Source organism: Oryctolagus cuniculus, chromosome 9 (genome assembly GCF_964237555.1).
Source record: "Oryctolagus cuniculus chromosome 9, mOryCun1.1, whole genome shotgun sequence".
NCBI classification, from domain to species: Eukaryota; Metazoa; Chordata; class Mammalia; order Lagomorpha; family Leporidae; genus Oryctolagus; species Oryctolagus cuniculus.
Genome location: NC_091440.1, coordinates 128,467,682 through 128,495,469, shown reverse-complemented (window position 1 = coordinate 128,495,469; position 27,788 = coordinate 128,467,682). Strand labels below are relative to the sequence as shown.

The 27,788-nt window shown below is 48.1% G+C and overlaps 1 protein-coding gene across 6 annotated transcripts in view; it reads right to left on the bottom strand.

The window, feature by feature from the left end:
- Positions 1-1,759: 1,759 nt before the first annotated feature.
- The window catches only part of BICD1 (BICD cargo adaptor 1), a 217,247-nt gene continuing 191,218 nt past the window's right edge, over positions 1,760-27,788 (bottom strand). For 2 of the 6 annotated variants that reach the window (XM_070049624.1, XM_051850917.2), the window contains one exon: positions 1,760-7,514. In XM_070049624.1, coding sequence (XP_069905725.1) covers positions 7,321-7,514 — 194 coding nt within the window. In that variant the 3' untranslated portion in view covers positions 1,760-7,320. Of the gene's footprint in view, positions 7,515-14,856; positions 14,943-27,788 lie in introns of all 6 variants that reach the window. The other 4 variants (XM_051850911.2, XM_051850912.2, XM_051850913.2 and 1 more) reach the window with 4 other exon arrangements.

The window sequence follows — 27,788 nt, the reverse complement described above, 5'->3', positions numbered from 1 at the left end:
GGACTTCAAAGGAAGTCGAAGGACGAAGGTGTCTGTAGTGTTCTTAAATCAGTTTTACTTTCATATGCACTAATTAAAAAGGCTACTGCTGCTATGTTGAAGAGTTATTTTTGAAAGATTTTTATAACCTCGGCACAACATGGCACATAAGTCAGAGTTCCTACCTTCTGAGTTGAAATGTTATGGCTGCACTGGATTATGGTAGGAATCCAAGATTCAACATCATAACTCTGATACACTGCCAATAATTTTCCTCCCCAAAGCTTGAACATATCATTTTCTTCTAAGCACAAAAATGGTGAAATCCATTCTGTGAAAATACAACCTAGTGTCTGGGTAGCTACTGTCAGTGGCACGATCCTCACTAGGTATTTGAGCATCTTCTGGGACAAACTGGGTTCTGAGACACAGGGACCCAGCAGCCACACATGTCCCTGTGCTTGGAAGGACCTCAGGTGTGGCTATTGATGCGCTGCGGTCACTCTCTTGAATTGTTTTTTCCTTCATTGTTTTATCTGAGGCAGAGACAGACAGACACACACATGGAGAGACCATTTTCATATTCTGCTTTACTTCCCAAATGCCTGCAGCAGTCCAGGCTGGGCCATGCCAAAGCCAGGAGCCAAAACCCAATCCAGGTCTCTCAGGTGGGTGGCAGGGACACAGGTACTTGAACATCACCTGCTGCCTCCCCAGGGTGCATCAGCAGAAAGCTGGACTCAGGATTAAACCCAGGTGGGGCAGGCAATGTGGCGTGGTGCGTTAATCCACCGCCTAGGATGCCTGCACAGGTCAGAGTGCCAGCTGCTCTGCTTCTGATCCAATTTCCTGCTACTGCATATCCTGGGAAGCGGCAGATGATGGTGCAATTATTCAGGTCCCTGCCGCCCATGAGGGATACCTGGATAGAAGCTCTTGGTTTCTATTTGCAGCAAGCCTGGCCGTTGCCTCCTTTGGGGAGTGAAGCAGCAGATGGAAGACTTGTCTGTCTCCCACCTCTGATGATCTGCCTTTTAAGTAAATAAATATTTTTAAAGAATAAAATAAAAACACTAGCTTTTGGAAGAACAAAAAGGAGAGATTTTTAGGAAAGCCTATATATCATTGGTTCTGGTGTTGTATTTGCATAACAGATAAGCAGGCAACTTTATGGGGATTGTTGGGTACCCATGATAGGTAAATTTGATTAGTTATAATGATGAGTTCAGTATCGGTTTCTTCTCATTACAACCCCAGTGACTCCATCTTCTGTCTGGTTCCTCCCCTCCCCCACCTAAGACAAAATCAACTCAAAGCCAACAGCTCCCCGGAGCAGCAGGATTTACTACAGGACGTATCTATAGGAGCAGGTAAATTAACCGCCCTCAAAGGCCTGAGACCTGGCTCTTCCTTTATAGGAAAGACAGCAACGACTTGTCCCCCAGAGTAGAGCACACACTGTGTTCTTCTTGCATTACTGTTGGCTTTCTCAGAGCAGGATTTTCGGGGTGCTGGCAAGTCCCCCGGAGGAATCCAGGTCAGAGGGTCCTCCTTTCGGAAGGGGTATGAATAGGACAGAGGGTGAGGGATAGCGCATGCTCTTTTAGGGGCCCTAGAAATGCTGTTGGAGCAGAGCACTTGGTGTTCAGTTCAAATAAGGTCTCACTTTGAATAAAAAAAATGTTCAGTTCATGGAGAAATTCATTTTCTGCTTTTTTCTAAGTATACATGAAAATGACATACACAGAACTTGCTCAAACTGGTAATAAGGTATCAGTGATGAAATGAACAAAAGATAACCGGTTTATTTACTGGAAAAAGTTAAGCATGACATCATATTCCATTGGGTGACATAAATCAAGATATAGGGATTGATATATTGGCTCCTCATTGTTTTATTAGCACCGGAGTGCCTTTTCCAACCATAGAGAGTATGATCAGGTACACAATACAAGCACATAGAGCAAATGGCTTCTGCCATGAGACACTTAGGATTGTCTATAATAAAAAAAGAAAATGAAGAAGACAAGCAATATTAAATCATAGGAATTCTTTGAATAAATGTATGTCTTTGAGAACATTTTCTTTGAAGTTAGGATATTTAGAAAGAATTAGCAACAAAAAAGCATCTTGGGTCAGTCTTTTAGTCATGTTTTCATGTGGTATTATTATTATTAGGTGGAAACTCTTCACATTACATAATCCCAAAGGGCGTAAGAATAAACCTGCAATTAAAGGTCAGATTAGCTGAATCAGTACAACGATCATACAGTATACAAATCAGGGTTGGCCACACATGATACAAATGTTAATATGAGAAAGAAATACAATACCAGAATCATGTTTGGTTCATCACATATGCATGATCACACAAATAAAAACACTGACTTGAATACCAAAGTGCCATAAAACATTTTCAAAGAAATGTTTAGTTGACTAACAGTCAACCCACTGAGTTTTAAATCTGTGGCAATAATGTTAAAATGGTTATCTCTCCTTGAAGATATGTAGCACAATCACATCCACGAAGCCCATGATTCATTCTGTATCTCCGTGATCAGTGAAAGACAATTTTCCTACAAAATGATGACACTTCCCTTTACTTGACAGCTCCATGATCTGTGTTTGAAAACGACTGTTTAAAAAGAAAAACATGTTCCCACTAAGAAGCATCAGATTAGCTTCTCCATGTTTTCATCGGAGAACCCTAATGATCAGAGAATCATTCTCAAAGAAGTTCAAATGAAAATGTGCTCTCAGTTAACGGTCTACAGTAACTAAACTCCTTTCAGAGACATAACCTGGCTCAGCAGTGTAGCCAGGCTTCAGTTAAAACAGGGCAAATTTCCACTAACCCCAGAGGAAAGGGATGAATATACACTGAGGCCTGGAACCATGCATTTCAGTACAGAAACGAGAGCAGACAGAGGGAAGCATCTCCTGACATCCCTAACGGAGAGATCACAAGAGAAATGAGTTCTGTAGCGTGTTTTCTGAATACAGGAAAGCTTCCATGATGTGAAATAACTCACGCAAACACTTTACCGCATACCTCTATGCTCTCCAGCCCTTGCACTAAAGCAGTCTAAGTGCTCCTCTTAAACAGAATATGTTTCTGTAAAATCCTCAACTGGAGAACCTAGCTGAAGCTAAAACATTAGTTCAATTACATTTGGAGTAGTAAAGAAAAAAGAGAGGTCCCGTGGAAATCTTTCTGGTGTCAACACAGTAGAATCAGGCTACAGATACAACTCCTCAGGGACTATGGCAGTTAAAATTGCCACTGGAATAAAGATGAACTCAACTGCTGACACGACTCATCTGGGAGCATTACTGCAGATGGTGGAAAAGGTCGCTCGGGAGCTAGATTGGTCTTGTGTGTCCATAGAAATTGATGTCAAACTAAAAAACTGTTCCGATCAGCACTGATCAGAAGTTACGTTTGCCTTGCTCAAACACACGTTCTTGAAACTCTTCGCAATCTCCAAATACAAGCTTCACTTTAAATCACTCTGGCTTATAAACAGAGAACTGGAGAGTCAACCTTTTAAAATTATGACCTTTACCTAAGAGTTTCTTTCCAGCCTAGTCCTACTGGACATCTACAAGATCAAAGCTTGTGTGGCATCCCTGGGTGGAGCCAGCTGTTCCTCAGTGGAAAACCACAGGTTTCCCCTGGGGGTCTTTCTGAGGCAGATTCTATCTTTTGGCATGACAATTATATGTTACATTTGCATTTCATTTCTCCTTTTTCAAGTTTTGTAATTTCTGCCTGAAAACAGTACAGGATTTTAAACAGCAGATTAAGAAATTTCCACATCCTTAGTTTACTGGACCAATGTGTCGTACTTGTGTGATACAGAATTTATCTTTTATAGGGTATTCTCCACAGCACGGAGAAAACCAGTGTTGTAGAGTGAAGATCCTTTTGAGAAAAGATAAAATTTGAGAAGCATTTCCTCCACCTAAGGGGTTGCATACCTTCTATTTCTGGACTAGTCCCAAGAAATTTGGGTTTCTAGACTTTGACAATTGAGTTTTTTTTTTTTTTTAATAGCAAAATCACTACATTCTGGACAACTCTGAAAATATTATGAAATATAGCTGCAAAAAATCAACTTTTTTTGAACCATGTATCTTGCAAAAATTAAGATTGCTATCCTACTGTCAAAGGATAAACTCTTTTATGACTAGCCAGTAAAACTTCAATGTATCTTAAATTTTAAAATAAAAGGATCACAAGATCATGGACTCCCAGAATTGTACTATTTTAAGATATCTTAGCACTTACTGCTTACTAAATACCAAATACTCAACTTAAAACCTTCCTTTTGGTTATGGACTTCAATGATTAACTTTCCATTCCTACATATCTTTTTCCTAGAGTTAATGTAAATCCTACACACGAAGCCTTTCTTACTCTGTTCTCAGAGGTGATACCTTTGGCTCGTACGCATCACTTATTCAATTCTCTTTTCTTGAAGCTCACTGCTGTACCTTTTCTTGTTAGGCTAAGCAGAGTGTAATTTCTCAACAGGTCCTTTCCCAATCATTGAATGACTTGGTGTTCTCAGTTCCCCAAATCCCTTTCACTGCAGTCTAGAACTGGATCCTCAAAGGGGTCTGGAGAATCCGGAGTTCACTGCGGTTAAACCAAGGTCCGTCACGCTCCAGGCCACAGCAGGTGACTGGTCCCTTCTAGTTCCATTTAAGAAAAGCGTTCTGCATAGGAGCTATTCTTTTCAGTATTATAATTGTGCTTACTTTAAAAAACTACCTGATTCCTTAGCTAACCACGAGTTACTTTTAACCTGCGTTCATTGTGTCTGCCCGGTTAGCCGGTAATTCAGTCTTGGTTCTACAGTCTGCATTTCTTCCCGGGGGATGTCTCCAATTAGTCTGAGGTTCACTGCTTCTGATTTCCACTAGTTCTTCTGTTTTACAGTTTCCTTTTGAATCCTGATGTTACCTTTGCAGGTACTGATTTTGGTCACTACCACACAGATCTATTCACTTGAAAGGTTTATAAACAAACACAGCTCCCACTCTGTTTTAGCTACTAACTGACGCCACAATGGAAATGCATGGTATCTTGTCTTCCTGCGTAGGCACTGTCACCCACTTTTGTGCTGAAAATGAGAACTGTATTGCCACGTTTCTGGATCTTCTTGGTGAAGTTTTGCTAAACTTAAGATTTTCAGAAAACTAAAGCATTTCCCATTCCGTGAAGATCTGAGATAACACCAGACCATACTAGACTTAATGGTAAGTTTTGCACTGGAAGAAATGAAAGGTTCTGTAACGACCTGGCTTTTTGTGGGGCCGCCGATCCACAGTAAGGGAACAGGAGCACGACAGCCTACTGAGGACGGGCCGACAGCCCTGCAGGCCCACGGAACAACACTGACAGGATGTTCTGAGGTACTTCTCAAAAAGGCATGTTCTCCCTCAGGCACCACGAGTTTTTATTAAAAGTCAACCTAGCAGCTACGTCCCTTCTCAGGTCTAAACACATGGTGCTTGAAAAAGGAAAAAAGAAAAAGAAACAGCGCAGACAGGGGCAAGCTTTCCCGAGCGGGGCTCGGGCTCGGGCCGCACCGTCTCGCGGGCGGGTACGGGGCCGGCGGCAGCAGGGCAGTGCAGGCAGCACAGAGCAGGCAGCCGGGCTGCGGGGAGCAGCACGGGACGGAGACTGGTTTTGTTTCTGTTTCTGCTCGTTCGCCTGAATCCCTGTTTGCGTGAAGTTCTCAACTGCTTCCTCCCAGCTGCACTCCTGTAACTGCAGCACTTCTTGGTTGCTTTGGTAACAGTGACCAGCACTTAGCGGACCTGTGGCTGATCCGAGTCGCCTGTCCAGTGCTTTCCAACTTACCCTTGGCCTCCTGGGGCCACCTACCCCGGTAAGCCCACGCCCTACTGTTGGGTCTACAGTGTTAACTCCCCTGTGTGAACAGTCAGGATGGTTTTGCGTTTCCAAGAGAAGTTACGTGGAAAGTGGTAAAACCTTTATGGTTCTAAATATGTTAAGGCAACCGGAAAGCAAGCACTCAGCACGAGCAGCCACTGTGGGAAGCCCTTGAGAGTTAAGGAGCCCGAAAGTGTTAGGCCTTTCAGCGCAACAAGCCGCCTTCCTTGTCTGTCGGTTATGAGCAAAATAAACTTCATTATGAAAAGCCACTGCCTTAAACCGAGTCACACACGCACCCAGCAGAATCTGTGAACGCATCAGGAACAGCTATTATTTCAATACAACAGGAGGGCTGTAGGCACCTGAGTGTTTGTCAAAGGTAGACAGTGAGCTAAGGTTTATTATCTCTTCTTTTTGGCAAGGAAGATTCACTATGAAAAAAATATAACAAAACATACCATTTGAATCAAGATCTGAACACTTTCTGGGTAAACTAATCAGTCAACGGCTAACTTGTATCTACCTATCTGTGTATGTTTGCATCTATACTTGATAATTTTTAGCAGGAAAGATTCATGGTAGAACCCTAAATTTGGGAGTATGGGAGGAGTAAAAAAAATTCAGGTCACTAACTACACCATGTTTTCCCTTCAAGTTCTTTAGCCTTCTTTGACATTCAGACACACACACACGCACACACACACACACACACACACAGGGGCAGCACCAATACATCTACTCAATTGCATTAAAAATCAAATTGAAAACTCGAATAAGTCAATGAATCATAACTTAGTCTCTCTCTTAGATTTACTTAATAATGTTCAGTGAAGAACTCTAGTTTAAAATAAAAAAAAAACCAGCAGTTAATGAGCTACTGATTAGGAAATAAGTGCACAAACGACATCAGCGTAGCAGCAAAACACAGGTACTGTTACCATTCGGATGCACCTCCCTTCTCATCTTGTGCAAGAACACGGACCCCCACCCAGCCAATTCCAGGTTCAAGCTAACTCAAAACTCAGACATAACTGAGTAGATGATGCTTCCTTGAAAATGAATGAATTAAATTCACCTCTCGCCGAAGTTATTTTTATAGACATAAAACATAGAGCAGAGAAAGTACAAAATAAATATGCAAGATGAAAGCTACTGGAATCAACTTCTACAGCCGAATCTGGAGTGAGGAAAGATGACGTCCCAGTACAGGCATACAACGTGGTCGCGGGTCTCTCTCATGCTATGGAGGCCAAGTCAGCAGTCTGACATAGGTGTTTCCTGCGTCCTACTTGCATTTTGTCTTGTAACTGAACTGTATTCATTCGATGGCAGAAGTGTACGTGTGACCTAGGGAAACCACGAGATCTTGTCACTCCAGGGTCTCTGCTTCGGCTCAACCTTCTCCGTCTTCCACGCGATGGGCGTCCATCCAATCACACGTCCAACAAGTGAGAAGCAGCTATCCGCTGGACCGTGGGCAGTGTCCCGCGTGTGGCCACCAGGCTTTCACCCCAGGTGCTCGTCCACGGGAGATGCAGACTAGGGGTAAGGAGGCTTGGACAGACAGTGGAGGGGGGCGCACTGGGAGCTGCCCGGCGGCTGCTCCTCGGGGACGGCTGCATCAGGACTGGAAAGGAGAAACAAAGCCGTGAGTGAGGAGCCAGCGGCCAGACACGCCTGCAAGGTTCAGACAGTTACAGTCGCGCCAAGTTCAGCGACACGACTGGAAATTCTGCCGAAAGCACGGTCCCCGTCTAAAGCATGCCGGGACACCTGCGGCACTGCAAAACCAGACACTGGAAACAAAACTGGTGCACGAGGTGTAGCAATTAGCTTGCCCGTGTCCCCCACCTGCGGGGACACAGAGCCAGGACACCGGATCTGACTCCAGCTTCCTGCTAATGCAGATCCTGGAGGCGGTGGTGACGGTTCAAGTCCTAGGGTGCCTGCCACGCATGTGGGAAACCTGGATTGAACTCCAGTTCTGAGCTTCGGCCTTGCCCAGCCTGGGGACTTGTAGGCAGCTGGGGTATAAACTGGCCGATGGGAGCATTCTGTCTTTCTGCCTACCAAACAAATCAGTAACAACAATAAATAACAACAATAAATAACAACAATAAATAACAACAATAAATAAAAAGCTCTAAGAAGAAACATGAAATGTGTTAGGGAAGAGCCCTACGAATGCTCCCCCGGAAGCTGCTCTTCCTGACAAAGACGTCTGATGCAGTAAGTGTAGGACTGAGACACTACATTCCTTTTTATTTTTGACAGGCAGAGTGGACAGTGAGAGAGAGAGACAGAGAGGTCGGTCTTCCTTTGCCGTTGGTTCACCCTCCATGGCCACCGCGGCTGGCGCACCGCGCTGATCCGATGGCAGGAGCCAGGTACTTCTCCTGGTCTCCCATGGGGTGCAGGGCCCAAGCACTTGGGCCATCCTCCACTGCACTCCCGGGCCACAGCAGAGAGCTGGCCTGGAAGAGGGGCAACCGGGACAGAATCCGGCGCCCCGACCGGGACTAGAACCCGGTGTGCCGGCGCCGCAGGCAGAGGATTAGCCTAGTGAGCCGTGGTGCCGGCCGGCCGAGATGCTACATTTCTAATGGGCTCCCGCAGATGCTGCCAGTGCCCCAGAGATGGGAGGACTCCAGTTCTCTGCCTCGTCCAGATTCTGCAGAACACTCAACTTCCTGTGGAAGGCAGGTGCTCCCTGCTGGGCTTTTTCTTCTAAGATTTTATTTGTTTATTTCAGATGCAGAGTTACAGAGAGAGGGGGCTTCCATCCACTGGTTCACTCCCCAAATGGCCACAACAGCCACTGTGCTGGCCCCTCCCTGCTTATTTCCGCTTGGTGGTGTAAAAGTGACTGAAGGGGGATAGGTGGTGCAGTGTATTAAGCTGCCACCTGCAGTGCTGGCATCCCACATGGGCGCTGGTTCAAGTCCCAGCTGCTCCGCTTCTAATCCAGCTCCCTGATAATGGCTTGGGAAAGCAGCGGAAGATGGCCCAAGTGCTCGGGCCTGTGCATCTATGTGAGAGATATGGATGAAGCTCCTGGCTCATGGCTTTCGCCTGACCCAGCCCAGATTTATTTATTTAGTAAATAAACAGAGTTATTGAGAGAGAAGGAGAAACAAAGAGAGGGAGATCTTCCAACCACTGGTTCACTCTCCAAATGGCTGCAATAGCTAGGGCTGGGCCAGGCTAAAGCCTAGAATTTCACCCAGGTCATCCATGTGGGTACAGGAGCCCAAGCACTTGGGTCACCTTATTCTGCTTTGCCAGGCACATTAGCAGGGAGCTGGCTCGGAAGTGGAGCAGCTGGCACACAAACTTGCACCCAAAGAAGATGCCAGTGTTACAAGAGGAGGCTTAACCCACTAGGCAAAAATGCCAGCCGCAAGCCTCCATTTTAAATTTTACTTATTTGAGAGGCAAAGAGATAGAGAGAGGAACAGACAAAGCAAGAGAGTGCCCATCCACTGATTCACTTCTCAAATGCCCACACCTGCCAGGCTGAGGCCAGGCTGAGGCAGGATGCTGGGAGCCTCATCAGGGACTGCCCTGTGAGTGGCGTGGACCATGTATGTGCGCCGTCCCCTGCTCCCTCCCCAGGTGCACATTAACAGGAAGCTGGAATCCAGAGCCAGAGCTAAGAACGGAACATAGGTGCTCCATTCGGGATGCAGATGTCTTAGCCACCAGGCCAAAGGTCCACCCCGAGAGCCTCCAGCTTACATGTATCACACTCAGGCTCCGGAGGGTCTTCATAACTAATGCTGATGATGAGGGAGAAAATCATTGAGTTCCCTAGGACAACACTACACATCTGGATTCAGACAACACTACACATCTGGATTCAGATTATTTTAAATGCGACTAGAGGTGAGGAAATCCCCCATGAAGATTTTTTTTTTATTGAAAAACATTTTTTAAAAATATTTATTTATTTGAAAGGCGGGGGTGGGAGGGAGAGAGAAAATGAGAATCTGAATCTCCCATGCGCTGGTTCACTCCCCAAATGGCCGCAACTGTCAGGGCTAAGTCAGGCTGAAGCCAGGAGCCTGGAACTCCACCCAAGTCTCCCACGTGGGTGCTGGGGTCCCAGGGCTTGGCTCATCTTCTACTGCTTTCCCATAGCAGAGAGCTGGATGGGAAGAGGAGCAGCCGGGTCTCAAATCGGCGCCCACATGGGATGCGCACTTGAGGCCAGGGCGTTAACCTGCTGCACCACAGCTCTGGCCCCTTCCCCTGCCTTTCAAATAAATAAAAATCTATTTTTTTTTTTTTTTTGACAGGCAGAGTGGACAGTGAGAGAGAGAGACAGAGAGAAAGGTCTTCCTTTTGCCGTTGGTTCACCCTCCAATGGCCGCCGCGGCCGGCGCGCTGCGGCCGGCGCACCGCGCTGATCCGATGGCAGGAGCCAGGAGCCAGGTGCTTTTCCTGGTCTCCCATGGGGTGCAGGGCCCAAGCACCTGGGCCATCCTCCACTGCACTCCCGGGCCACAGCAGAGGGCTGGCCTGGAAGAGGGGCAACCGGGACAGAATCCGGCGCCCCGACCGGGACTAGAACCCGGTGTGCCGGCGCCGCTAGGCGGAGGATTAGCCTAGTGAGCCGCGGCGCCGGCCCAAAAATCTATTTTTTTAAAAAATAAAGGATTAACATGAAAATGCTGCAAGGTTTTGTCATTTAAAAAGTCACAGACACTAAGGTTAAAGCCCTGACCTGCAGCACTGGCCTCCCATATGGGCGCCGGTTTGAGTCCTCTTCTAATCCAGCTCCCTGCCAACGTGCCTGAAAAAGCAGCAGAGGATGACCCAAGTTCTTGGGCCCCTGCACCCACATGGGAGACCTAGAAGAAGCCCTGGGCTCCTGGTTTCAGTCTGCCCCAGCCCTGGCCACTGTGGCCATTTTGGGGAGTGAACCAGCAGATGGAAGATCTCTCTTTCTCTGTTTCTACCTCTCTCTAGAACTCTTTTTCAAATAAATAAAATAAATATTTTTTAAAAAAGAATTTAAAAAAAGTAAATAAATAAGGGGTGGCACCGAGGTGTAGTTGGTTAAGCTGCTGTCTACAATGCTGGCATCCCATGTGGTCACCAGTTCAAGTCCCAGCTGCTCCACTTCTGATCCAGCTCTCTGCTATGGCCTGGGAAAGCAGTAGACGACAGCCCAAGTGCTTGGGTCCCTGCTCCCAGGTGGGAGACCCAGAAGAAGCTCCTGGCTCCTGGCTTTGGCGTGGCCCAGCCTTGGCTGTTGGGGCTATTTGTGGAGTGAATCAATGGGTGGCAGGTCTCTTTCTTCTCTCCCTCTCTCTGTAGCTCTGCTTTTCAAATAAAATAAATATTTTTATAAAAAAGGCAAATCAATAATATTTCAAAGAAAAGAAAAGAAGGTACCCCTGAGTCTCTTGCGGCTGGGTGGCTGGGAAGCCAGGGGAGCTTCACCACAAACTCCCCCAGTCTATGAATCTGCAGGACTTCAGTTACGGCCAGCGTGGTGGAGTGGGCACTTTGTGCAGGGTGCACTCTGCTGACCTCATGTAGTTCAGTACTCGGATTCTCTCTGTTTCTTTTTCTACCTCATAGGGGTGGAAGAGGAGTTTTTGTTTGTTTGTTTGTTTGTTTGAAAGGCGGAGCAACAGAAAGAAGGGGGGTGGGTGGGTGGATATTTTCTGTTCAGTGGTTCACTCTCAAAATGCCTTTCACAGCTGGGATTGAACCAGGCAAAGGCAGAGGCCAGGAGCTCCATCTGTTTGTGACATGGGTGGCAGGGACCCAAGTACTTGGGTCATTATCTGCTGCCTCCCAGGGGCATTAGCAGGAAGCTGGATGGGAAGTGGAGCAGCCCAGCCTTGAACCAGGCACTGTGATATGGGATGCAAGAACTCAAGTGGCAGCTTACCCTGACGCTACAACACCCACCCCTCAAGGCTGTTCTTGATAAAGGAGGACAAAGGTTCCAGCTTGACCGTCTGGCAGGTGTCCCCGGAGCCAAGACGCAGGTGGTGGCTTGCCAGACCCAACACCTTGGCTTTATGTCATTAGTGATGATTTAAATTTGGTTTCACTATTCCAGATTTCTCAAAGCCAGATTTCTGTTTTATAGCATAGTATTACTATTTTAACTTGTATAAAATGCAATCATATTGTGCACACTATGTACTGACAATCTGAAAGAAGCATATTATTACGGGTGGGCAATGTGGCACAGTGGATGAGGCCACAACCTGGGGTGTTCATATCCCATACTGGAGTGCCTGGGTTTCAGTCCTGGCTCCTTCACTTCCAATCCAGCTCTCTGCTAGTGCACCCTGGGAGGCAGCAGATGATGGCTCAATGCTTGGGCCCCTGCCACCCACGAGGGAGACCTGGATGGCACTTCCAGCTCCTGGCTGTGGCCTGGCTCAGCCCCAGCTACTGCAGGTATCTGGGAAGTGAACCAGGAGATGGAAGAGCTCCCTCTAATCTTCTTTGCTGCTTTGCCTTTCAAGTACATGAAAATTGGCAAAGTGGGTTAAGCTACTGCTTGTGCTCCTGGCATCCAATATAAGCATCAGTGCAAGTCCCAGCTGCTCTACTTCCGATCCAGCTCACTGCTGAAGTCCCTGGGACAGCAGTGGAAGATGGCCCCAGTGCCTGAGCTCCTGCGACTACATGGGAGACCCACAAGAAGCTCCAGGCTCCTGGCTTTTGCCTGGCGCAGCCCCAGCTGTAATGTGCCTGGGAAAGCATGTTACATACATGTATATGTGCTGCCGAAGCAAGCACAGCACATTACACACGTGTAGGACACTAGCTGGAGCTCCTGTTCCTGACGTAGGCTGCTGCAGCCATCTGAGGAGTGAACCAGCAGATAGAAGATCGATATTTCTCTGTAACTCTGCCTTTCTAGTAAATAAATAAATCTTTTTTAAAAAATGAAGAACTATTTATTTGAGTAGCTGTTGGCCTGAGACATTTAGGATGCCCACGTCTGCAGCAGAGTGGCTGGGACCCTGTGGGACGCTCTGCTCTGCTATGTGGCTGTGCTGTCACAGTCCCTGGCCCCAGTGTGGCCTCGTGCGAGGCCCTGAACTGGCTGCTTCACGTCCCCAGACCCAGGTTTCTGCATTGTCACACAGACGTATAGCTGTGCCTTCCTAATGGGGGCCGGCAGCGATGCACGTGTGCAAAGAGCCGCGCCCTCGTCTGGGCCATCTAAGAGTCCACATGTTGTCTAGGGAAGAACTTCTCTGCCAGGAAGGGGCCAAAGGGCAGTGAAGGCACTGGCAGGAAGGAAGCCAGGCCCACTCCCAGCGGCTCTGACACGGCCCCTCTTCAGGATGCTGCCTGTGCCTCAGCGAGGCGCAGTGGCAGCCATTCTGGGCCATGCGGTGTGCACACAGGGAGACACTAGCAACAGTCACCATCAATTCACTTGCTTTTCTTTCTCATATTTTTTATTTATTTTCATTTTATTTGAAAGAAGGGAGGGAGAAGGGGGAGAGGGGGAGAAGGGAAGAGACAGAGACAGAGACAGATCTTCTATCTGCTGGTTCACTTTCCAAATGCCCATAATAATTGGGATTGGGCCAGGCCACAGCAAGGAGCCCAGAACTCAATCCAGGTCTTCCACGTGGATGACAGACCCAAGCATTTGAGTCAGCACCTGCTCCCTCTAAGGGTACACATCATCAGGAAGCTGGCATTGGAAGCAGAGTCGAGATCGAACCCAAACCCGGCGGCAGGAGATGAGGGTGTCCCAGGCGGTGTGCTAACCACAGTGTCCTATGCCCAGCCCCCTGGCTGCTGAGGGCGTCCCAGGCGGTGTCCTAACCACAGTGTCCTATGCCCAGCCCCCTGGCTGCTGAGGGCGTCCCAGGCGGTGTCCTAACCACAGTGTCCTATGCCCAGCCCCCTGGCTGCTTTCTTTATGGTACATCATCCCTGTGCAGGTGGCAAGGAACTTAACTGTGCGCGCTCACAAGGCATGGAGCCAGGCACGCAACTCTCCAGTCAAACTGGTTCTCAGAAAAGAAATACGATTCAAGTTACAAAGATTCAAGTTCCAAAGTTTCCTCCCGGTCTTCCCATTCACAGCTTTTTGCTAGACACACTTCAACAGTGGTGGCCTTGTCCACTCCGCCCAGCAGATCAGAGGTCAGGGCAGACATGATCTGAACAGTCAGTCCTGACGACAGACGCCCGCACCTCTCTGAATTTCCCCAGGAATGGACCCTCACCCTCACTTTCTAAGTGCAGAAGGAGAGCCTCTGGCAGCAAGGGCGACTTTGCAAGCCTGCACACCTGGTGTGTGCCACAAGTCGGATGCACAGCCGAGCAACCAGACTCCGAGCTGCTCCACGCAATCAGTCTGCCTCCAACACGTGTCACCCCACCAGGGCACTGCCCCAGGCCCCAGGGGAGCCTGCAGGTGCTCTGTGGAGAACCAGCTTTGGGTTAAGGGCCTGTGTTTGCAAGCACCACCAGTGTAGACTCCCGCTGCGGCGAGGTTGAACAGAGTCACGGTTACGTACACGGCTCAAACAGCTCTACAGCCAGCCACAGTCAGAGAGAGGCGTTAGTGTGTTAGCAAAGGACCTTCCTGCCACAGAAGTACAGGGATGAAGAGGACAGCGGGCAGAGAGACACCCATGGGAGACACCCCTTCCTGGCCACCCTCCCATCTGTTCGCCAGAGAAGTATATTTGAAGGGTGAACGACAAGTGTCAGATGCCAGGTTTTGTATTTTGGAAGGGAATGACGCACCGCACTGACCAAGTTATGTCCTCACTCAGACAGATGCACACTAGCTCCCTAGTCTTCCCATTGGAGACCCACGGACTCCAGCGGCCCCGTATGTGTGTGGGCAGCCCACTCCAGAACTCCAACAGAGGACAGTCTAAGTGCGGTGCTGGGGAGAGGAGCCTGGGGTCCCAGGAGGCAGCATGCAGCTGGGCACAGAGAGAAAGGAGGTGTGTGTTTACCTGACCGTCGGGCAGTCTGTCCTCCCAGCTACTTGTGAGCACTGTGGCGGTACGGAGGGAGCAGGCTGCTGACAATCTACAAGAAACTGATAAATTAGGCATGGATACAAAGAGACGGCACAGCAAGGTGTTAGTAACAAGAACTAGAGCGGCTGCGGCGAGATTTAGTGAGGAATGTGCATCACCGGAAACAGCTTCCTGAGGAGCCCCTGCCCCAGCCCCAGTGTTGCCAGTAAGAAGAGACAGGCCTTTGTTCTCTCGTAATTAAAAGCAGCGTTACACAATTAGTGACATAAAATTAGTAGCGATACTTCTCCAGTGCATTAGGACAGATGTGGCCATTTCTATTTGTTGCTTTGGTAGTATATAAAAATAAAGGGTCTGCTGAAATCACAAAAGACCTTCAGGTTCTGAACTTGAACATGCCAGTGGCTCCTCGCTCAGCACTATGACCTGCTATTCACTGTCAATCCCATCAGGACATGGAAAAAGGCATGTTGTCCACGACAAATGGAAGGATATTGCACAAGGAAATCATCTTTGTAATTTCTTGAAAATGGATTTCATAGGTTGAAACCAAGACTGGTTAACAGAAATCCTAGCATGTTTATCATGCAGTAAATTGTTAGGAACTTGGACTGATGGAGACAGGAACTCCAGTTGGCTCTGTTTTCACCATTTCCAAGCCACATCCTGTAACTCATGAGAGGTCACCCAAGTGCTAGCCAGCAGAACTGCACGCTTCACTGATGGGAGATGGTAATCATTGACTCCGAGAGCGGCTGTGTGCCTGCCTGGTGTTCTAACCACAGCCAACGAGCAGACTGCTTGCTACTACCAGCCTGCCTGTATCACAAACACCCAGGAAGTGAGGTAGAAATTCATACGTTATTATTTCTGCAGAAAGATTTTAGCAAGCAAGTTAAAAAGCTACGTTAGACTTAAAAATATTCTTTAATAATGTATTTCCTGTTGCTAACTGTGTAGATAGACTATGTATCTGCTAAGGAAATCCCTTTCCTTGCATGTTTGAGTCAAATGATCACAAATTCTGGATCCACAGCCTTGGGGCTGTGGGGTTCTACGAGGATCTACCTTTAAAAGTGCATAGTCTCAGTTTCATTTCTTCTAAACCCAGTCTAATCTGTTGTAACACACCCACCAAGTGAACTCCAGAATACTGACATTCATGAAAACAGCTGATGCTTCTCAGATGCTGGGGACGCACTGCAGCTCTCTGTGATAAAACTAGAAGTCAGCCTAAGGCAGGCTCGGTGCAGGTGCACGCGAGAGAACCCCATCACGGAGCAGACTCTTCTCCGCGCTCTGCCCTGCTCACAGACGGGAGAGAGGAGGCAGGCTTCCTGTTGAGTGGCTCATCCTCCCCAGGAAAAGCATCTCCACGGAAACACATTCATGTGCTCAGATTCGGGGGATTCTGTTCTCTCCCTTTAATTCTCATTTCCCATTTTACACCTTGATTGGCTCCAGTGATTTGCTTTTGTAGAAACTGAGAGCCTTAGGGGACGCATTCATTTGTCTTTCTAGATCCCTGCTCCTTTGACCTCTCCCAACGCCCTGCCTATGTGAATGGTGACTTAGGAATGCGTGGACTGATTCACACAACTGTTCTGAGCAGGCACCAGTCAGGCTGGCATGTGCTGCCCTCTGCTGGTGGACTTGGGTAAATGATGTAGAGAAACCTGCAACGCCAGGCAGTGAGGTTTCTGCTGAGCGGAGGCCAACCTCTGTGGAATGGGATGCTGAGAATCCAAGGCTGACAATGGCACAGGTCTTCTGCACCTCTCACTTATCTTACAAATACTTTGCTTTGCCAGGGCAGACTGTGGCTCACTCAAAACACACCTTGTGATGAAATAGGGACACTCAGGACCATGGTGTACTGCAGTTCACTCTGGCGTGCAGTAGATGCGCTTACATCTGGAGTGGGCATTGCTGCCTCTTTCTTTAGAACTAACACTGCCTCCGGCTAGTTAGGCAGGTTTTTGCATGTGTTATTCATAAGCACTGATTGATCTAAGTGTTGCCCTTAAGGGAATAAAAAGCCAGTTCCATAGATAAGCTAATGTAGATGAAAAAACTCAACTAAAAAAAAGAACCCACACTATTGCTATGACTCAGCTGTCATGCCCTCCGGGGTGCACAGCCCACCAGTCCTGCTCACTTCCAGCCCCACCGGGTGGTGGGAGGGACCTGAGATGTTGCGAGTGCCGGCTCCTGACTGACTGACCGAGACAGACAGACACGCTCCATGAGCAATTACAATAAAGCGGCATGATGATGACGATGATGGTGACGATGGTGACGGTGACGTGAGGTGAGGTGACAACTATGACACCAGGTGTGCCCCGTGGAGGCGCTGAAGATGCATGTTCTCCTTGAATTCTGTCTTTCTGATCCCAATTTACAGGGCAGAAAGAGAGGAATTCTGTTAAGTAAGTTAACGAAGTCCACTAAGGTGATTTTGCTGATCGCTATGATAGGGGAAGTGCAACTAAATTACATTAGAATAAGCCTAACCAAGCTCATCTACATCTAGGTGGCCAGGGAACACTCCCCAGAGAGGGTGACACTGGAGCTGGCACCTGACAAAATCCGTCAGCCAAACTGTTTCCTAGCAACCACAGTTGGTGGCCTCGATTAATTAAATTGAGATATTTTATCATCAATTTAAAGGGTTTAGGATTATCCTGGCCTTCCATAGCCAGGATTCGTGTAAGCTTACAACCATAAGGCCTGCAGAGTGTCACAGCACTCCCAAAAGATTGTCAGTGTCCCAGGAACAGGGACAAGGCACCTCCGGGCTGCAGGTGTGTCCTGATGCACACAGCAAGGGCAGCTTCCCATCACAAGGGACAGGAAGGTAGACGAGAATGCAGGCACAGTGGAGGAGAGCACTCGCTGGACCAGCAGGATGCGATCTCTCCACTACGTTAACCACCGGGTGTAAGTCCTGGCGACACTCTGCAGTTTCTATTTCCACTGTTGCCACGATGAGGGAAAGAAGAGCTTCTGGCACCTGGGGCTGTATGAGTCTCGCGTATACCGTAAGGCTAACTTCTCTGGCATTTCTCATGTTGTCTCCCACCAGGAACAGACAGAGACTGGCATCACAGGACACGCTGCTCAAACTGCGACTGCTTCGATCACTCCCTGACCACCGTGCACATGAAGGGGGTGGAACAATGATTAAGCGTAGACTTTTCAGAGGAAATGGTCCATTTTCTACTCGATCCTCTGGCTCCCTCTCCAGCTGACACCAGTGACTCCCAGAATTATCAGGGTCACAGAGTCAAGGAAACAAAACTGAACTACGCCTCCAAGGCACCAAACAAGACCAAGCGTATGGGAATGGGATCCCATCCGGTTTTTAAACAAATGTGGCTGAGGGTCACATATTTCACTGGAAGTGAGAGAAAGCTCGTCACGCAGCTCTCTCTCAGGCTTCTGCTGTTTCTAAATGACTCCATGCAATTAAGAAAATTAGCCAATGTGCTAAAATCCAATGCCTGAAGGAATCCAGGAGCCCGGTGTGGCTGGCTGGGACAGAAGGGAGAACCTTGTGTGGACGGAGTCAAGGAGGCAGGAGCGTGGCTGGGCACCGGCCCCGTGCAGCAGTGGGAGTTGCTGAGGGTCCCGTGAGTGAGGCTCACATGCAGAGCCGCACCCAGCCGGGGGACAGGGCAGGGCTGGCGGCTTCCAGGGGGTCTGGCACTGGGGCAAAGCAGTCCTTTGTGGCAGGTGGTCTCCTACTGCACGGCCCACACCCCACCCTTCTGTTTTGCTGACCTGAGAACTAAGGCATGCCTTCCTCTCTGAGATGCTATATTCCATACCACCCCTCCACCCCCTTGGGACCACAAACTGCTGGGTGCTGCCCTCTGTCGCCTGGGGACTCTTAAGGCCACAGAATCCAAGTTCCTCCTTAGCAGGTATCATGTCTGCTTCCTCGGCTCCCCCTGGGGTGTAAAGCCTTCCGGGGAGCAGGTGTGCCGAGGGCAGCCACGTGTGCAGACCGCGGCTGGCGGACATCAGCAGGGCTCAGTCTGGTCCGGTCTGTCAGACATCCTAACTCTAAGTCCATGAAAGCAGCACGGCTTTTGCAGCAGCGACATCGCACTGCTGCTGCAGGCTGCGTTTGCTTGGCGTGCGAATGGCGGTGCTGAGTCATCGCGGATGGCGGTGCTGAGTCATGCTCCCTCCATCCTGCACTGCTGCTGTTTAGAATTCCAGGTACTCCTGTGATCCCATCCCCTTTGTGCTAATCCCTAACACATTTCATCTCTTCCTCTCCAACGCCACTGCGGGATCCTCTTCTGTCATCTAGCATTTAACTGCCTCTCCCAGGTCTCTCTCTCTCAAATAGGAAAATGTGATCACCGGGACTGGTGACTGCGGTATCCCTAACTCAGATAGGGCCAGGCTGAGCAGAGTTCTCTCTGTTTGAATATCAATCAGTGAAACATGACCTCTGCACAGGTCATTCACCCAGATTTGAATCCAAGCGAGCGAGTATACTATCATCTAGAACTGATCTCTCCATCTGTATCAAGGGTATTAAGAGAGACCTGCTGGTTAGTCTGGCGAACTTCAGGGACACGATGTTACCACTCTCCTTTGGTTTCACGAGACAGGGAACTAGGGTTGTCCAGCACGAGCCATTCTGCTTTCCCCAACTGTCCCGTTTATCAGACACAGAAAACCCATCCATTTCCAGAAATTTCCCCAAGGTCAGCTTCAAGGTCGTCGGTCTGTTCTTTTCTACTGGATGAAAAGGCAAACGCATCGAGGGGTTTGCTCTGACCCCACCTGCCCCGGCCCTGCCGTCTCTTCCTGTCCTCGCAAAGTCCCTGACTCTGAGCAACACTGCTTCAAGAAGAAAAGTGACAGGGACCAGGGTGTGTGTGTTCCTCCCTCATGGCGAGGACTTCAAAAAAATCAGGAAAAATGGAAATGAAAAAGTAACTTCAGGGTGATGCAAAAAAATTTGAAATCCAGGCAGTTTTTTCATCACACACGCTTTCTGTGATCTTTTTAGAGACCCCTCATAATGTCAAAATAGGAGAAATGCAATTCACGATCCAAAGAGAACACACTGGCCTCTTGGTGAGACACTCGGTTATCAGCCTTGGTAAGTGGACGTGCTATCTCACAGCCTGTGTGAAAGGCTGAATACGCCTGTCTGAACAACTGCTCTCACAGGCGAGGACACTGCCACTCTTTTCAAATGGACACCACGCTGGACACCTCCTTAGAATACAGTTAGCGTTCGCTAAGTCTTCAGTAAGGACAGATGGTAAAGTAACAGGAGAAAAGTCAGAACGTTTATTATGACAGCGATTGCATAAGGAGCTCAGAGCTAGGGAGGATTCACACCACGCAGGGGATCAAAGCACAGAGCCGCTCTCCTCCGTGTCCTGCTTCCCTCTCTCTGCGAAACGAGCCGTGCTCTCCCAAACTCTTCACTAAGTGGGATTTGCGGCAAGGAGGGTACCGGGGACACCGTGACCTCCTGCCACTTCCACAGTGGTTTCTTTGCTATCCTCTCTCCCCCAGCTCAGCGGGAGATTTAGGGTCCATCAGGGATCCCACCTCCACCAGCCAGCAGCTGAGGGCCACTGAAGAAGCGGCCTAACCATTCCGAGCCTCAGTTTCCCTAGCTGCCAAATGAGGACAGTAAATCCCAATCTTGCATGGTTTGTGTGACTATCAGCTTAGGGTCTGTCTACTGGACAAGAGGGAGAAAGGAAAGGAGGGAGTCGGTGTGACCTCGAGGTTTCCAGCTCCAAGAATCCTGGGAATGCTACTGGCAGCAATGCAATGAGAAAGGCAAAACAGACCATGTGCTGCATTCGCTTCCCGGCGCCTGCACCCCTCCCACTGCACTCCTGTGAAACGCTCTCCTCCGTCTCCTGCAGCCACTAGCCCTGACCACCCCGGAAGGAAGCGCTGCTGGCCCTGAACTCCTGAGCTCCCCTGCACAGCCTCTGGCCACTGCTCTCCCAGCCTCCCCACTCAGCTCCTGGAGGGATCTCAGGACGCTGCCTGCTGATTCTTGGCTTCCCCATGGCAGTTCGCCTAGGGGATTTGCATGTGGTGCAAAATACCTGCTCACGTGCTGGCTCCACCTCCCCAAGGGGCCTCCTGGGTCTCCCTTGGCACTTCCTCCAGGCCAGTGTTTGGACGCCCGGTGAAGAAGGAGCTTACGATTTAGACACACCTGTCCATAACAACATTCTTCCAACAAAAGGAGGAAGAAGGAGCAAGCACCGCCTGATACAGATTTTAAAATTAGAGATCTCGGGTCATCAATTATTCTTTTTGATAAGACTCTGATGTACACATCTTGAAAATAATTTAAATCGCCAACATTTAAGATGTGTCAAATACCATGAATACTAAATTATTCCTCACTAAATCTACAAAATGATGTGTTAGTGAAATAACAGAAAAGTTAATGGAAAGAAGCATCAAAATACATCCTCTTTGTACTAATGAACGTTTAAGTAGCCCCACGGACTCCTAAACGCATAAACCGAAAACACAGCCAGCTAGAGGGCAGAATTTAGGAAAAAAGAAAAATATTGAGATAGCAATATTAGCAATCTTATGTAAAGAAACATAATGACAGCATGAGATAGAAACATTGACATTAATAATAACAGCAGTTAAGGAAGATTTAAAACTCTAAAGTTGAATTGAATGGTACAGTGACACCAGTAAAATGGAAGTGTGAACAACATTTAGCATCTTGTAATCAAACACATAGAGTTGGCTCTCTCATCCCTTGTTGCCAGGCAATATCGTCTGCCTGTGAACGCAGCTGGGAAGCCAGTGTGTCATCTGCCCTCTGCAGGGCTGTGACCGGCTACCTTCTATCACCACACACTGCAGACCCATAGTTACATCAGGGTTTAACACAGCAGATTCACTTTGTGTTTATTCCCGGGATAGCCAAGAACAATAACCACTGTTTATTAAACATTCCGGAGAAAAGGAGCACGGGCTTGCAGAAACGCATCAGGGGCTGTCGATCCGCCCAGGTACAGCCCACACATGCTTGGATGGCAGCTGGCTCTGCCGTCACCCGGGGGCCAGCGGCAGACGTGGGGGCACTTCACAGCCCGCCGTGAGCTCGTCTTCCACAGCGCAGAGAAGCAGCGAGGGAGCTGCCTAGGCTTTTCCGCGGTTCCAGATGAGAAAAGGCTTCTTCACCTGGCTCCTGGTTGTGAAACTGATGAGCATCCCATGACCAAAGCCACAGCCACAGCCACTTGTGCTTTATTGCAAATCTCAAAAACCAGAGACGTGAACATGCCCGCTGGTGTGCTCGGCCTCTCTGCTTCTGAGCACTTTACCATTCAACCCTGACCATGTGTTATCAACAGCCTAAGCAGGAAGAAAAAGAGAATGAGCGGGAAATGAACCTACAGTGGCACCAAGAGGCAAAAGGGCAGTCACTACCAGGCTCTTTCTCCAACTGGACGCCTTCTAGAATGGAACCATTGGTTTAGCCATGACCTTTTCAAGAGCAAAGCCAGCTGGCCCCGGGGGCACGCGAGGCCATGAGACTGCTCTTGGGAAGCCAAGGCAACAACAGCACCTGGCCAGACCTCTTCAACATCAGCAGTAAGTCATCAAAAAGAAACCAAAGACAAATAAGGTAAACCAACGACAAGGAGAGCCTACTACACAGATCAAAGATCAAACCAGATCCCAAACCAGAAAAAAATGTGAGACACAACTCATTGAAATGTGTTTGATTGTCTTATTTCATATTTAATTTAATAATTTCTTCCTTTCTGGAAAAAAAAAATCCTGTGATGAAGTACTGAGAGAGGGGCAGTATTCTCTTCTGTAAACCGATGAGTCTGGAAATCACAGACTTGTACCAATGCCGGTTGTTTCTTAGTGTGTTTGCTTTTTGCTGTTGCTTTAAAAAGGAGAAATAATTACAACACTCGGTTCACATTTCTGGGGGAAACACGTCAGACATCCCCAAATGAAAGCAGGTGTTTCCAAAGGCCGTGTGCTTGCATCGCTGGGTCAGAGCAAAGGCACTGAGTGTAAAAACCGGGAATTTTCAAAATCCAAGCTTACAGAAGGTGCTCATTCATTTGTCAAAGAAAGAACAAGGCTCTATAACGACAAGCTTCCTGACATAGAATTACCAGATTCACAGAAGTTCAATCGAAGCAAAGCTATTCAGAATACATCTACTGAGGAAAATAAGGTTGACCTACAGTTTGATAGACAACTTACCTCTTTTTGCTTTTGATGTCAAGTAGTGCATAAAAAGAGAAAAAAGTTTATGTTTAACTGATTCTACTGTCATTACATAATGGCTTATTCCATAAATAACTATTCCGGGGAAAGAACTACACTAGTTTTTCAAAGGATGCTATGAACAGAGAGGAGGCCAGGACTGCCTGGAAGGCCAGAGACAGCTGTCCAGGGACTGGCTGCACGTGCCTGGTTCAGCCTTACCAGGGTCATGGGCCCTGTCTGACCCACGGCGAATGCCCCCTGTCCTACTGTAACTTCCTGATTTCAGTTTTTGTGATGTAATCTGATTCCCTGTCTGTAGTAAGGCAAGATCTTAAGTCCAGGGAGGAACAGGGGGCTCAAAACACAGCGAATCAGGCAGCTCCTCTTTTTTATAAAAAAAAGGCAGTTTTTTTAAATAAGGTTCATTTATTTGTTTTTATCTATTTGAAAGGCAGAGAGAGAGAGAACAGAGAAGAGAGAGATAGAGAGAGAGAAAGAGAGAGAAAGAGAGAGAGAGAGAGAGAAAGAGAAAGAGATAGAGATTGATCTTCCACCCACTGATTCACTTCCCAGTTGCCTGCAACCATCCGGATCGGGCCAGGCCAAAGTCAGGAGCCTGGAGCTCCACTTGGGGCTCCCGTGAGGGTGACAGGAACCCAAGCACTTGAGTCACCATCTTCTGCCTCTAACAATGGGAAGTGGCGGAGCCAGGAGTCAAGGCAGCACTCTTACATGGGATGCAGGTGTCTAAGTGGAGGTTTAACCCCGTGCCACAATGCCTGCCACACACAAGTTCTCAACATGAAGAAAATCTATCTGCTCCAGTAAAAACAAAATCAAAAACCAAAAACACCAATATGCACATTCACTAAAAATAAGTTTAGCTAAAATGACAGTCCTGCTTCAGGTTGCTATTCTGCAAAATAAATATGCATATTTTCATTCGTTTCCCTAAATGCAACCGTTAAAACTTATCCATAGTTGTCTCTGAGAGATCATCATTTTAAGAGGAACAATGGAAGTCAGTCCAGGTTCTGAGAACGCTGAGTCATGCCACGGCAGCAAGACGGGGGGACCGGGCTCACAGATGTGACAGAAAGAATCTCTGTGCCAAAAATAAAAGGGCAGCTCTTGGTTGCAATCAGGATGAGAAGCCAAAGCAAATTCCACTTTGCCACAAAATCCTTACATTTATGACACCGAGCGTGTTATCAGTGACTCCACTTTTGGCTGTGAGGTGACCACTAAAGGACAATGAATGGAATGGCTCCGTGACATCTTTATGGCTTCATGCTTTACAGAGCAAAGGCAGGAAGGGAGCAGGCTGACCGTTTTGAGTTGTGCTTCTCCTCTTCCCTCTGAGCACTTTCAGGCAGAGTGCACTGGGGAAGCGGTCACGAAAACCGGACAGAATCAGCAGGCCACTAGGGTGATGGGTGAGGCAGGAGGGACCCACAGCACATACGGTGTGCAGGGCAGCTCTCTACTTCCTGGGTCCTGGTAAGTAGCCCAGGTGTGGACTCTGTGGGATGACACTGCCACTCAAGCAGTTACAACACAGGTGCCGTGCAGAGCCAGCACTGGCCTCCTGTGAGCTCTTAGCTGTGCACCACCCTACTCCGCCCCTGCATGCTGCCCAGCGCCCCTCAAGCTTGGGGGAGCCCCTGAATCCAGGGTCCACACAGACCAGAGGAATGTGCATCCACCAGAGGAGCTGCTGGGCTCCACAGGAACAGCCCTGAATCCAACCAGCGGTGCCCGTGCACCCGTGGAACCTGCACCCCAGCGGTCAGGGGAAGGAGGTCAAGGTGTCTGCACCCTGAGGATTCAGCGTGAACTCTGCGCCCTCTGCTTTGTGTCGTCAGTGCCCAACACGATGCTCTGTCATGCTAGAGAATGGGAATTCTCCTTTTTCTCTGGAAAAAAAAAGTCTCCTATTTCTTGGAAGCTAGCCTGTGTCGTACTGTGATATCTGAATCTCTCTCTTCAGACCCAGGGACAGGGGGAATAACTCGAATCACAGCATCAGAGAGTCTCAAAGCCGGGAGGAGACCCCGCAGGATTTCCTCACTGCAAACTTGTCTTGACATGCTCAGGACCCGCAGGTCAGGCAGCCCGCCCCGGCTGGACCCAGCAGAGACCTAGCAGAGGTCTCCAGAAAATTCACGGGCAATGGGCACTGTGACAGAAACCACGCATGGATTTCAAATTTTTGTACCAAAACAAACTTATCTTTTAATTCTGTTTTTTTTTTTTTTAATAGACTCATTTATTTGAAAGGCAGAATGACACAGAGAACAACACCTAGGGAGAGACCAAGAGACAGAGATTGATCTTCTATCCGCTGGTTCATTCCACAAATGCCTGTGACAGCCAGGCACGGGCATGGCAGGGGTTCAAGTGCATGGCCATCATGTGCTACCCACCAGGAGCAGTAACAGGAGGCTGGCCTGGACGTATCGAGCAGCCAGGCCTGGAACCAGCGCTCCAGGAAGGGATCTGGGCAGCCCAAGCAGGGGCTTAACTTGTTATACCACAATACTGGCTGCTTGAATTCCATTTTTCCATGAATTTTTTTTAAGTGCTCTCATGTTACGGCTTTCTCTGAGTAAACTGTCTTACTGTTCTTTGCAAATAGGAAGTGTGTTTGCACGCTATACTCTGGACATAAAACATCGTGCTGCAGCCGGTGTTCTGGTGCAGTGGGTTAAGCTGCTGCCCGCGATATCCACAGCCGTTTCAGAGCGCTGGTTTGAGTCCTGATTCCCCTGCTTCTGACACCGGCTCCCTGCTAATACATACCCTGGGAGGCAGCAGATGATGACCAAGTGCTGGGGGCCCTGCCACCCATGTGGGAGACATGGATTGAGTTCCCAGCTTCTGGCTGTGGCCTAGCCCAGCCCTGGCCATTTTAAGCACTTGAGGAGTCTACCAGCAAATGGAAATAAATCAATATATCTTCTCTCTCTGCCTTTCAAGTAGCTGAAAGTAAGTAATAAAAATTTTCAAAAGCACTTCATATTTGTCTGGTTTAAAGACCATTACTGGAGATGCCATTGTGGCATCACAGGTTAAGCTGTCACCCAGCATCCTACAGAGGCACCAGTTGAAGTCCCAGCTACTCCACTTGGATCCGGCTCCCTGCTAATGCTCCTGGGAAAGCAGCAGAGGCTGTCCCAAGTACTTGTACCTCTGCCACCCACACAGGAGACCCAAAGGAATTCCAGGCTCTGGCTGTTGGCCTGGCCCATCATGGCTGTTGTGGTCATTTGGGGAATGCACCAACAGGTAGAAGATTCTGAGTGTGTATGTGTGTGTCTGTCTGTTTCTCTCTCTCTTTGTGTCTTCCATCTTTCTCTGTAACACTGCCTTTGAATTTTTTTTTTAGAAAAGAAGAGCATTACTACCAATCAGAAACAGAGCAGAATCAATTTATCACTATCAACATTTCTTCTAATGTTTCAGTTTATGTACCATCTTAAACCCTTTAAAATCAGGTAGGTATTATCTAACACAAATGAGATTTCTCTGCAGATACTAAGTCTAGTTAAAATCATGGATAAGCAGGAAAGTCTGGAATTGCTACCAGCTCGAGGTGGGTGCTGAACCCTTGAAATGGGGAGCGCTCCTGTGAGTGCAGGGGACACGCTGCATTGAAAGGCCTGGTAAGAAAAACACAAGAGGGAAGATCCCTTCTATGACTGCTCCATGGATCAGCTGTTGAGATAATACTACGGATATGCTGTGCTAAGTAAATCATGGAAACTAAGTTCATGCACTGCTTTTTACTTTTCCTAATGTGGCTACCACAAAATTTAAATTCATGTGGCATTTCTATTGGACAACTTTGGTCCAAGCATAACATCTCATAACTATCATTTAATAGTTTGGCAAAAAAAATTTCTGTCCTGCACGTGGAAACATTTTAAGCTTCCTTTTTTTTTTTTTTTTTTTTTGGTACATTTTATTTATTTTATTTATTTGAAAGGCAGAGTGACAGAGACAGAAATTTTCCATCTGTTGTTCACTCCTCAAGTGCTTGCAACAGCCACGTCCCGGCCAGGCCAGAGCCAGGAGAAAGAACTCCACTTGGAAGGGAATTAAAAGTAAGTTCACTGCAGTGTGTAAAAAATTTGGCCAGAAGTGCTTAACTGACCTGGAAATGTACTGAAATGCTCTTGTGATGCGGATTTTACTGCATCACCTACACTCAACCATACCTGACGTGCACTGTTCATCTGCAGCTACTGCGGAAAATGTGGACCGATTACCAATTACCCAGCAAGCTGAAGGTCTACTGTGCCAGCTACTGTGCAAGGTCCTGGAGAAACCACCACCAGGCAGACAGAGCTGCTGCCCTCAGAGAGCTTCCAGCCTCCCGGGGGCCCACAGAGGCGGAAGCAGAGAATTCTACCCAGACCGGACCTCCTAAGGCTCGCCTAGTTATGTACGTTATGGCCAATCTGGTAGACCTGATTCTCTTTGCAAGAGAAAATAAGAAAGGGTAAGGGTTGGGGTATCATCTTAAATGGCTAAAATATTTTCATATGAAGCTAGCTATCTGACCGATAAGCAAAACAATGAGCTCAATTTGAGGATACTGAGTACTTATGTGAACAAAGCAAAAATTGAGCTAGTTAGGG